Source organism: Sphaeramia orbicularis, chromosome 6, assembly GCF_902148855.1.
Source record: "Sphaeramia orbicularis chromosome 6, fSphaOr1.1, whole genome shotgun sequence".
Taxonomy (NCBI): domain Eukaryota; kingdom Metazoa; phylum Chordata; class Actinopteri; order Kurtiformes; family Apogonidae; genus Sphaeramia; species Sphaeramia orbicularis.
Genome location: NC_043962.1, coordinates 24601324 through 24614236, shown reverse-complemented (window position 1 = coordinate 24614236; position 12913 = coordinate 24601324). Strand labels below are relative to the sequence as shown.

The 12913-nt window shown below is 38.6% G+C and overlaps 1 protein-coding gene across 1 annotated transcript in view; it reads left to right on the top strand.

The window, feature by feature from the left end:
- Positions 1-12488, top strand: part of itpr2 (inositol 1,4,5-trisphosphate receptor, type 2) — an 83785-nt gene extending 71297 nt beyond the window's left edge. Inside the window, exons 56-57 of the mRNA XM_030135585.1 lie at positions 8943-9104; positions 11187-12488. Of these exons, the coding sequence (XP_029991445.1) occupies positions 8943-9104; positions 11187-11267 (243 nt within the window). The 3' untranslated portion in view covers positions 11268-12488. The remainder of the gene's footprint in view (positions 1-8942; positions 9105-11186) is intronic.
- The last annotated feature ends 425 nt before the right edge of the window (positions 12489-12913 follow it).

Here is a 12913-nt window from a genome sequence, read left to right as displayed (position 1 = left end):
GGAAAGGTCTAAATCTTTAGGAGTGAATCCAGGCAGAGGATCACCAGTTTGTCAACAAGCATGTGAGGAAACTATTGAAATATGCCTTAAAGAAAGATAAGAAGGTATTTGGATATTCCCCCCTTTACCGTCTGGGATATAATTAAACAACTCAAAGAATCTGAAAGTATGTCGTGTCTAAACGCCAAAGGTTGAATGCCATCATCTCTGAAACCCCAAACACTGCATCTAGAACCATCTTTCATCTATAGCTGATTGAACCACATGGGTCAGGATTACTGTGGCAAACCTGAGTCTAGCTCCAAAATGCAGAGCTAGATCCACAAATGTCAGTTTAAACTTTACTGAGTCAAAAGCGAATCCTTATGTTAACTGTGTCCAGAAGTGTTGGCGACTTCTGTGGTCTCTGAGGCATCAGGGGTGGATTATGCTCAGACCAAACCATCTTCCGGGTCTTTTTTTTTTGTGAAAGTGGCTGCTGTGTGCTTCAGATCAAAGACTGGTACCATCCAGATTGGTACCAGCAAGTCAGGATGTCAGGGTCCGTTGTGTCGGTCTCCACCTCAGAGGTCATTTGCACTTCTGTGATTCACCAATAACGCTTAAAAAGTACTCTGGGGTTTTGAATCAACACATGCTGCTTTAAAGATGACAACTTGGACACTCATGCATATTTCAGCAAACCACATTCTGCACCTATTACAAACACATGAGTATACTAAGAAGAGGATGGGGTTAGTGGACTAACCTGATGGGAGTTTCCACTTGAGCCCAATACAGAATATGTAAATGTATAATACGACAATGCAGACAATGTACTGCAGGGGTGTGAAACATACGGCCCGTGGGCCAAAACAAGCCTGCCACAAATTCCAATCTGGCCCGTGGGTTGAATTTGCAAAGTGCAAAATTTACTGAAAACATCAACAGTCAAGGGTGTCAAACTCATTTTCAGCTAATTTAATCAGGTGGGTCAGACCAGTAAAATAAAAGCAGAATAACATATAAGTAATGACAACTCCAAATTCCAAACTAAAGTTGTAATATTATGTATGTTACTAAATGTTTGGTGCCTTTATAGATCCACTGTTATCTGTAATGCATATTTAAATGATAAGTTTAGGCATTTTATTGTTAAAATTGCACTTATTTTTCTTTTTAAAAAATTCAGGTTATTTTTTTTTTTTTGCAAAAGGAATCTTTGTAAATATAGATATATTAGCATTTTCATAATTTAATTTTGCATTTTGCACTAAAACAAAGCTAAAAAATGTGGAATTGTCAATATTTAGGGGCTATTTTTCTATTATTTTACTGGTCCGGTCCACTTGAGATCATATTGGGCTGAATGTGGCCCCTGAACTAAAATGAGTCTGACTTCCCCCCCTTCTGTACTGTTAAATATAAGAAACGGTAACTTTGTATTGTACAACAAAGTATTACACGCTCTATTGGCCCAATTTTTTTTTTTTTATGACTTGCATTTTTTATTTCTTTTTTCCAAACATATCACATCATCACACATCAGATACTGACATTAGAGCACTGGTAAATTACCCACCCATAAACAGAAGGGGTCTTTATATCGATATAGTGGCTTTTTATCCCGCACATATCAACTTTGAGTATCCATGTATACAATATATATACGCCATAAGTATCTACACTGAGATGTCTAATCATAAATATACACACATACCTACATAAAGTATGTGATCATTGTCTTTTCAGTGTGAATCCTCCTAGCCTTTAGTCTTTGAAATTCTAAAGATTCCAAGTATTTGCTCCATTTCAAAAGATATTTTTCTGTCTTATCCTGCATCCTATATGACATTCTTTCATATGCAGCTGCTTTTCCCACTTCCGTCATTCACTCCTGGAACAGAGGCTCTATTGTTCCAAATTTGAAAGAACGTGTTAGAAGAATGAAAACTGAAATAGGTGTTTATTTTGACAAAACAATAATTTTCATGAGCTGTAACTCAAGTCAAAGGTAATTTCTCACTTATTTCAGTTTTAATTTTAATCTAACATGCCCTCTTAACTCTGACTTTTGGTTGTATGGATTTGTACAGTGACATCAGCAGTGTGAGAAGCACATGAATGTCTGTAAATTCATGCTCACTGAGGTGGTTAAGTGGATCACTGAAGCATCACTAAGGCCTTGACTTATGAGTTCATTCATCCCAGTCACTGTGGAAAATGCCACAGTCGAATAAATGACAACAGGAGTGCGTTGGGGTTGGCTCAAATTCACATTAATCTATAGATGATGCTTCAGTTTCAACACATACGACCGAATGCTCAAACAGGATATTGTATTCAGCCCTTGTGATGTCTCTTAGTTCTCTCTGTGGGATCTTTAAGGTTGTTTAATCCATCTGTTACGAATGACTCAATAAAACAAGTATCAGAAAGACTTCAGTTTTCCTGGTGTTGAACCTTGGTGTTTGAGCTCACAGAGTCCTCGCTGTGTACTTCAAACTGTGAGAAAGGAAACCATTCTTTTTTATGTTATCATCCCTCGATGCCAGAGGCCTTAATTAGCTCAATATTTCCAGCCATACACTAATAGAATGACTTGATTCATACTGTGTATCTCAGTGGTCATACCTAATCAGTCTAACTGCTTCTGCTGCAGCCAAGACGGAAAAAGTAGGACTCTAGTAAAAGTAAGAAAAAAGAAAAGTTACACACGGGAAAACTTCTCTAGTGGAGGATTTCTTGAGGAGTACAATGGATAAATTTAGGAGGGTTAGTTCCGTATGTGTTTTTTTCATGGTCATTATGGATTATTAGTAATAAAGTGGACAAATAACCAGTATTAGAAAATGATATAACAGTAGTGTAATTTTTATTTTATTTAATTTTACACAATTTCAGATATCATGAAGTATTTGTGGAAAAAAAGACACAAACTAATGCAATGGATGTTTTGGTTTATTGTTAACAAGAAAAAAATAACTAAATTCTTGACAGTTTCCATGTCATGTCCTGGATGTGTTTCATTATCTTGCTGAAACATCCAGTTTTGACCTCGATGGCACAGAGTGTGTGCAGTGCACCATGTGAGTTTGGAGAATGGGACAATACTTGGCAGAGTTCAATGACATAAGAGTGAGTTTTAATGCAATACATCACAATGCAAGGGGTGTCCACATTTGCAGCAAAAAAATGTGTGAAATTGGATAAAGAAAGTCATTCATTCATTTATTCATTTTCTGTACCCGCTTTATCCTCACTAGGATCATGGGGGTCGCTGGAGCCTATCCCAGCTACATATGGGTGAAGGCGGGGTACACCGTGGACATGTCACCAGTTCATCGCAGGGCTGGCAAAAAAAAAACTACAAAGAAACTACAATTGCATAATATTTAAGTAATATGTAGTTATTTTAAGTTTTCCCTCTGACCTGGTGGTATTATTACAACAAATACTTGTGAATAGTAAGCATAGCTTGTTACTTATGAGGTATATGAGTTGTTATGACAACAGACATGGAGAGGTGTCTGCATCAACCACAAAGAAACAAAACAAAGTTAATTTGAAAGATACTGGATAAAAAGTAATGATACAGATAAAGGTAAAAATGTTGATTATTGGATCTGATAATCAGCCAAGTGGATAATCATTCAACCATTTAAAGAGCAGCTTTTTGACAGTTATCTAATGAGTTATGTGTACACAGTGTTTGACAACCGCAAAAGTCCCAATGTGTGTTCTGACTTGAGATTTAAAAAAAAAAAAAAAAAAAAAAAGACCCAGTGCTGCTCTTTAAAGTGACATTAGTCTTTTCTTTTAACCCTTTAAAAGTTGGGAAAGTGACTATTTTTGGTTATTTCTGCACACATTGCAAGACAGTGACAGTAGCAGTTACAGTGAGGACAGTGACTCAACAATCTCAGGTCCAATGTGGTCTCCAGGGTCTGTAAGGTCCACCTCTGCTTGAACAGTGAGTGTACCTGCTTTGTTAGGTACCAGGAAGTAATGGTACTAATGTAAGGAATGATGTTCAAAGGGAGAATGTGGATGTGGTCAGGGGTCTGGATCAGCACTTATGTTGGTCTAATGGTCTATAAAAGTCATGTTCTAATGTTCTAAAATACATGTCCCTTTCACATTACGTGTTTTTCTTGTATTTTTTTATATTTACTTCTTGGATATATACAACTCAGAAAAAAATTAAGAGACCACTGCAATTTCCTCTGAAATCAGCATGTCTGCATGTATGACAGCCATTCTATTTTTATATCTGCTGAATTCCAATATAAGCATTCTTTATTCTACTTAATAAACACCTGATCCATGTCTTATTTAAGAAGGAGAAGTTTAAAAACCACTACTGTGGCCATCACTATCTTCTTACAATAGGACTAGCTGGGTGGCAAAAACAGTGCTATTAGTACCGCAAAAGTAATTGGAATCCAAAAACAACTACTGAAAACTGCTGGACTTCTGCGCTGACAATGTTCCCAAACTCTGAGGACTGGTTCTTTTATCAGGACAATGCTCCTGGCCTCAGCTAGGTCCATAAAGGTGTGGATGATGGACCACCAGATGAAGACCCTGTCATGGCCAGCCCAATCTCCAGACCTGAACCCACTTTGAAAACTTCTGGAATGTAATCAAGCGGAAGATGGATGGTCACAAGGCATCAAACATTGCTGAGCTTCTTGAATTTCTATGCCAGGAGCTGCATAAAGTCATCCAACAGAAATGGTGGAGAGCCAAGACACGTGAGAGCTGTCATTGAAAATTAGGGTTATTCCACCAAATATTGACATCTGAACTTTTCCCAAGTTACATTAGTATTGTGTTGTGTAGAAATGAATATGAACTGGTTTTCTTTGCGTTATTTGAGGTCTGAAAACACTGTATATTTTGTTATTTTGACCATGTGTCGTGTTCTGCAAATACATGCTCTAAATAACAAATTTTATTTGGAATTTGGGAGAAATGTTGTTGGTAGTTTAGAGAATAAAACAAAATGTTCATTTTACTCAAACACATATCTATAAATGGTAAAACAGAGAAAGTGATAATTTTGCAGCGGTCTCTTATTTTTTTTCCAGAGCTGTATATATTATTTTGCCACTTATGGATAAGGAACTAAATATAGTAACTTCATTGACCTTGATTTTCTATATAACAACAGAAAAAATTTGAAAAATTTCACAAAAGTAACTAGAAGCACTCGGAGAGCACAGACCTCCACCAAGGCAGATCAGTGCCCCGGATTTGGATGAAAATTTCAGGAAATGTTGATACTGGCACAAGGAACAAATGATTAAATTTTGGTGGGGATCGGGGGTGGGGGAGCCCACAGGGGGGCCCACTGATCTGCCTTGGCGGAGGTCTGCGCTCTATGAGTGCTTTTCTAGAAAAGACAGCGCAGACCTCCGCCAAGGCAGATCAGTGGGCCCCCCTGTGGGCTCCCCCACCCCCGATCCCCACCAAAATTTAATCATTTGTTCCTTGTGCCAGTAACAACATTTCCTGAAATTTTCATCCATCCATCCATAACTTTTGAGTTATCTTGCACACAAACAGACAGACAAACAAACCAATGCCGACAAAAACATAACCTCCTTGGCGGAGGTAAGAAAGTCTTGTTAGATCCTCCATTAACACACTTAGGGTTGCATTTTAAATTTCAGAGTATTTCTATGAGTGTCCTATAAAGGGTTAAAAGAAAACTCACATAGGTTGCTCTGTCATTGTGCTTTAACTGAGACAATGTGGTAGAAACCATCATTCAGCACACAAATAGCGGTTTAGTTTCAAAGCAAGTGCACTTGTAGGAAATGTATTTATATATAGTACATGTATATATAAATATCCCTTTGTGTAGTTGTCATTTGTCTTGATGGATTCCCCACTTCCACTGACTGAAGCCGATTCACACTGAGGTTGACTAATTACCAACATGGCTGCTTATCAGATCTGATACTCAGCATTTTTGAAATTTGTGTAATTAGTTATTTTTCTAAATAGTATCTGATTATATGGTTGTTGTTTTCACATGATTATATACTAATGAAAGCATAATTATGCATATTATATTCCATTAGTGTAATGACTTCACTCTGAGTCCCTTTGACTCTCTCTTTATTCACTACTCTGTGGTCTCAATCAGTGTCCTGCTCAAAGTGTTGGCTGATTAGCTACACGTCACGAGGCAACACTGAAATGAAAAAAGAACATGTATTTACACAGACAGGCCAAAAAAAGCCCCACACACAATATTTCACTGGATAATCTTAAGCATTGATTACAGGACACGTTCGCCGTGGCATCCTTTATACCACGCAAGGCTTATGCAATGCCACAATAAATGTTACAACATTTATTTCCGTTCAGATTTGTGTTCATTTTTTTTTTTTTTTGCCAAGGTCTTGTATTAGTAATGGTGAGTCACATCACTGTTTAAAGTCTTCTCTATCACATCACAAAGCTTCTCAATGAGGTTCAATGGGGGCTGGACTCTGTGGTGGCCAATCCATGTGTGAAAATGATGTCTCATGCTCCCTGAACCGCTCTTTCACAATTTGAGTGTGATGAATGCTGGCATTGTTCACGCTTTATGATCCCTCGCAAATTGATGGTTGGGTTAAGAAATGAGAAGCTACCCTAAGCATCACGTAGGGTTAAAGAACTTGTTTCCAGCTAGAACATATTAAGCATTGTAGTAATTATCTAATGAAGGGTCTTACCTTTTTGCTTAGTTAAATCTAGGAGTGGATTTTTTTTTTGTCCAAGCAGTGAGGTATTTACTTATATTCTGATACTACTAATGATTTTAACGTTTCTTCTGCTACTGAAAGAAAAACTCAAATCCTGACTAAATCAAGTACATTTGTTCCATATCTGAAATCCGAATTTCTCCAGCATGTCAGGATTTTTGAGTGATTTGAAGTCATAGAAAAGTCAGTATATGACCATTTTTTGTTGAACCACAGCCAAACTGATGGACTCTGCAACTTAGGTAGAGTCTGCATTGGACTAGATAGTCAGATTTATAAATAAATTAAATAGAATTTCCAGATTGTGAATACACAGTAGAAGGTGTGCACAATGAAAAATTAGTCATTTTATATGTTTACATAAATCAACATCCTGGAATGCTGGAGAAATTCTTATTCAAGACTCAGGACTCAGCCTTTGTGGTTTAGTAAAGATCAATGTTTTTTTTGTTGTTTGTGGAAATCAAACATTTAGCACTAATATTTACATTTTTATTGTCAATGCTTATAGGTTCCAAATACTAGTTATTGGCCTTCTTGATTACTGATAATCAGCACTGAGCTGTAGTTCACGTGACAGAATAAAACTGCCACTACGTTCAGACTGCAGGCAAATGTGGCCCAAATCTGATTTTTTTTTTTTTTTGCCATATGTGACCAGTATCCGATCTGTTAAAGAGAGTTTGAACAGCACAAATCCATTTTTTTCAAATCTGACCCAGGATACTTTCATATGTGGTCCTAAATCTGATACGTATCTGATATTTTACAATGTGACTTCAGTCTGAACGGCCAGGTCGCATTTATCTGACTTTTACATCATTGAAGTGTGACAAATGTCACAATTCTACGTCCTAGGAATGTTACTTCCATAAACGCAGTGCGTGCCTGTGTGGTCACATATTATGTCAGGACCTCTTTTGTGCATGCAGGTCCCTTCAGGGTCGTATTCAGTTCATACTCAAAACTGATAGAAGTTGTATTTCATGTGTAATATGAACAGGCACACAAAAAAATTGGATTTCACTAAAAAATCTAAATTGTGCATTAGGACCTGCTGTCTGAACATAGCCTGAGTCTGACTAGAGGAGTGTCAGAAGTCTACGTATGGAGGATTTAATATGACATGACCACCGACTTGGCCTACTGTCTCTGATAATTTCATGAACAAACCCAAACCAAGAGTACATTTCTATTTGTAATGGGAATCTTCACCCTCAGACTCGACTCTCCCTGTGTCCTGTTCACTGTCTTCAGTGTCTAACACACTGATCAGTTTTTCTATCCCTGTAGTCTATTCTTATATAAGAGTAGGTGGGAGAATACCTCACTCCTCCTACTGGACTTAATGTGGTGCCAGTCATATCCCACTCTCAGCACCTTTTAAGTAATTTTTATCAGAAGAACTGGCAAAGGAATATTACATAAGATCAGCTGATGGCAGTCTGTCTCTGTGAAACCTATCTCACTTTTAGAGATACACAAGAGCATGTGTGTTGTAAAACACACATTCACTCATATTCTGTTATGTACATATCCATGCTGATGCACACCAACAGTACACACGCCCACACATGTACAAACACAGGCACACTTAAGTCCATTACATAATGCTATAGGTAGATTTTTCTTGCTGTTTTACTGCAGATGGCTTGTTTAGTCTGCTGCACTGTGATACTGTTAGAACAACAGATGATAAACTTAATGTCTCACTTTTGCATGTGAGCAGGCACATGCCAAAATAACACTGTACTCCCAGTTGTGTTCTTGATAGACGACAGTGACTCATTCCCACATCGACAGTGTGTTTATGGAGTGGGTGAGAACTGAAATGCCAGTTCCTGGTTATTTAGTGTATAATTACTATCCACAGTATCCAAGAGACAGCACCACTGGTTAACATTTTTTAAACTGTCAAGAGCCAAACAGAGAGCAGCCTCCTTTCTGATAGAGTGATTAATATTAAACTTCCATGCCTGTCTCCAGTTACCAATACCACTCTGTTTACTCTCCTCCAGCAGTCTGGCTTTAGCGCTGTAACGCTCCCAGCACGTCTATGCAAATCTTTGTTACTGTCTGTGCCAACATGCTGTTACTGGTGCATCTCTGACCTGCTGAGTCTGCTTTATTTTAGCCTTTTATGCCCTTCACCTTTTTCACTGTTCCTCTCCCATCTCATGTCTCCTTCTCTCATCCCAGGAGAAGAATTTGGAGTGGTTCCCCCGTATGAGAGCCATATCCCTGGTGAGCAGTGAGGGAGACAATGAGCAGAATGAGATGCGCTCCCTGCAGGAGAAACTGGACAGCACCGTCACTCTGGTGGCTCAGCTCTCCAGCCAGCTGGCTGAGCTCAAGGAGCAGGTAGAGTGTCACTTTAGGTCAATTTCATACTACGTCAGAAAAACCTCTGGTCTGAGAGCAGTGATGTTCAGAGCAGCATAATGAAAGCTATAATATGATACAGCATTTCCAGAATTTCCTGACTTGCGTACGTAATTGATATCAACTATTTATAGCACTGTTCACATCATTCAGTCATTTTTTTTTAATGAAAAGTTGGTTTTAACTAGAAAACACATCATATTACCTTCACTAATCATATCATTTGTTGTGACACTATACGTCACTAAACATAATGGGATTTGAATATTATGTCTGCTTGTGTCTGTACAGATGGATTTTTTTCTGTTACTTCCAAACATCATCAACTATGTTTTTCATTTCTTGCCTTAAATGAGTGACCCCTAGAGGTAGAAGTTACATTTAGTGAAAGGAAAAAGAGGCTGTTTAAAAAAAAAAAAAGCTTATTTCATAGTCACATTTTGTTTTGTGGTGTAGTTGTTCAACCTAATGTTGACTCCTGTCACCTAAAAATACCCACAAGGATCAAGGTCACATGTAAAAGGCGGTATCAGCAGTTTCACTTTGTTTTTCATCTCTGTACTAAGTTCAGTGAAAAACCTGACCTCTCAAACCTGATGCTCCTGAATGCAGCACAACAGGTGACTATCACGTCAGCGATTAATGCGACTGGGAGCCGCCAGTGAGCCTCTGGCTGTTTGGATGACTAGCTCTGCTGCTTCAGTGTGACTGATCACTCTTATCACCTGCCTCCTCTGCATGTGATTCTAGTCATAGGCCTGTCCTTGTTCCTCTTCTGCCAGATGTGTGAAAACAACTCCTACTCGGGGAAGATCATACTCCAGTAAACAAAACAAAAACCTCCGTCGACCTCAGCGAGCAGTCTGGAAAATCTTCCTGCTGCTGTGAGCACCGCTTTGCGTTGGAGGATTCCCTGTTAACAACCAGGTCTATTCGCTAGTAAAATGTTCTTGCTGAAGGCTTATCTTTGACTTTATTGGTAGGGTCAACTGCAGGCCATCTTAATCTAATCTTGGTTTAGAGGTGACAGATCTGACTAACATGGAGTCAAGGAGCCGCCTTTATGATGAGCAAATATTTAGTGTATACAGTACTAGGTAAGAGCTAACCAGACGCCCAAAACTCACCAGCACTGAACTCAAACTGTTTCTGACTGGAAGGAAAGTTCTCCTGCAGCTTCTCCCTCATTACAACTTCTGCTGACCTCGGCACTTTACAGTATCACAGCTGACATTGTGTGTGTATGTGTGTGTGTGAGAGTGAGTCCATGGCGTGTGCATGCACTTATTTGTCTGTGTGGTTTGCAGGGTTCTGCACAGCATGCATGATTTCCTTTAATCTGCGTGTACAGTTCATGGTTTACAGGACCAGTGGCTTTCATTTATGACGTCAACAGTGAAACAGCCACAAATGTGATGGATCTGACAAATCAGGCGTGTTTGATTCATGACCCCCCCTACACAAACACACACACACACACAGATATACACACGTATACAAAATCCAGCATGCAGGTTACAGTTTTGCACAATAACACACCCACGCATGACAGTGTCCTCTAATGAAGTTTCCGAGGGATATTTTCCTGTCATAACAGCATTACAGAACAAAGCAATTTGCATTCAACTGTGGAGAGGATATACTATATATGACATCTCAGTCAAATGTGAAAGGAGACATTTAAATGAGTAACAAACTGTCACTATTTGCAGTGTTTACAGTTCAAGCAGTCTTGTGCCAATCAGCATTTTTCTGCAACACACATCAACTAATCCAGATTTATTTATAAGTAATGAGATTCCACTTTATTTTGCTTTTTCAAAATAAGATTATCCATCTTTGAGTGGAGATTTGGCATTCATTTTTACCTGCTCTTCATGTTGAAATACATTAATGTCCCTTTTGGAATATAATAACTCAGTGTGAACATCAGGACACCACTGTGTTTTGTGTGATAATTGCCCAGTAAGCACAAATACAGGCATGAGTATCCTGTGTGTGCTACATGCAAAATTACAAAGCACTTCAGTTTAATGTATTCTCACTCTGCCTCCTCCACAGATGACAGAGCAGAGGAAGAACAAGCAGAGGCTCGGGTTCCTGGGTCCTCCTCAGCCCAATCATCACATCACAACTCACTGAAGTGCTCAAGGCCCAAATGAGGAACAAGATCTGGTGTCTTGGCTGCAGCCTCACATGACTAAAAACTCAGCCTCAAGAACAATACACTTACTCAGGTGTACAACTGCTAATGTCAAATTATATGAGGCCAAGAAGTATTGACACCTATTTTTGTACCTTTTATTTGACACAAACACTGCCTTCTGGGATATGAATTGTGTCGTATGTGCTCTCAGCTGTTAGAAGCACCCTTTGCAGGCCATCTGTCCATGTTCTCATTGACTGAGGAACTGTGTGTGAATGATTTACCAGGCCTGGCACACATCTGCCAATGTGGTGTTAGTGGGCCGGACAGATTGTAATTTGTGTTTTGTAAATGTTAAGGTTAGTACTAATGTGCCGTCTAGTCTGTGGATGGCTGTGTCGACTGGCTCGGTACTGATGTGCTGACTGTCTCAGAAAGTGGATCAGGTCAGAGATTGGCTGTCAATTGAGAAGTGGTTACTTATGTAGCCAGTTGGCCCACCGTGGCACAGGACTGTGCACTAAAATCAAGTATTCTCCCCCTCCTCTGTTTGTATTTATATGGGAATATGTAGTTCATAACTGGAGTATTGTTTTGCATTTTGGAAAGGGAATAATGCTGCCTTATTCATTAACTTTTCTAAACAGTACATCTCAATTGCTGAAAGTGCACTTTTAAAAAAAGGGGAAAAAAGTTATGCCTGTAACTGGAGTCGTAGCTTAACTTGGGGTATTATTTTTGCATGCTATGTTTTGTTTGAAAATGCAGTCACTGCACCATTTCAGTTGCCTTTTTACAGATTTCTACAGAGTATATTAATGTGAATAAATAATGATTAATTATGCAAAACGTACTGGAAAGGTCTTTTATGACAAAATCTTTTATTGGTACATAATTAAATGCTTAACTACATATAATGGTATGCCTTTTGTTATTTGCCTCCATATGAATATCTTAATACTGTAATAATTACTGTATGGGCACAGAATTTTCATGTTCTAATGTTTTATTTTTCATGTAAATCCTTCTCATGTGCATCTCTTACACTGTAAGACTGATTGGTAAATCTCAACTTTTGTTTTAAATTGCACAAATGAATGGGGAATTATGAGTCTGTGCCCCTGATGGGAACTGTCCTTTGACATTTTCTAGTAAAACAAAATGTATAGAAAGAGTATTTTATGTGGTCAGACGTAATAAATTTTAAACAATACTCAGTGTCGTGCAACAGATTTCTTGTGGAGTTTGTCTCACTTGTTGATGAATGAGAGTCACCCTGACCCCCTGGGCGCCCACACACTCAGTGTTTACACACATGTCTGTAACAGGATCACGGAAACTAGGAAAAGACCTCTTGTGCCTCAGTGTATTCACATTTGTAATCATCTACTATCTCTACTATCAGTCATCTCTAATAAAAATAAGGTTCACGAGTACATTTCACATGCTGTCACTGTTCTGCCTTTGCTGAGCTCGTTGCATTTCATCACATCGAGTTAACAGCTGATATGATCAACAAAACTCTATACCAGTTTCTAGTATTTCCAAAAGTAAAAGATGGCAACAGTAGACTCGTCTAACTATTAGTCTGTACCGTGTCTTGTGCACAAGTACCTTTGGCCAAAGCTTAAAAAAAAAAAAA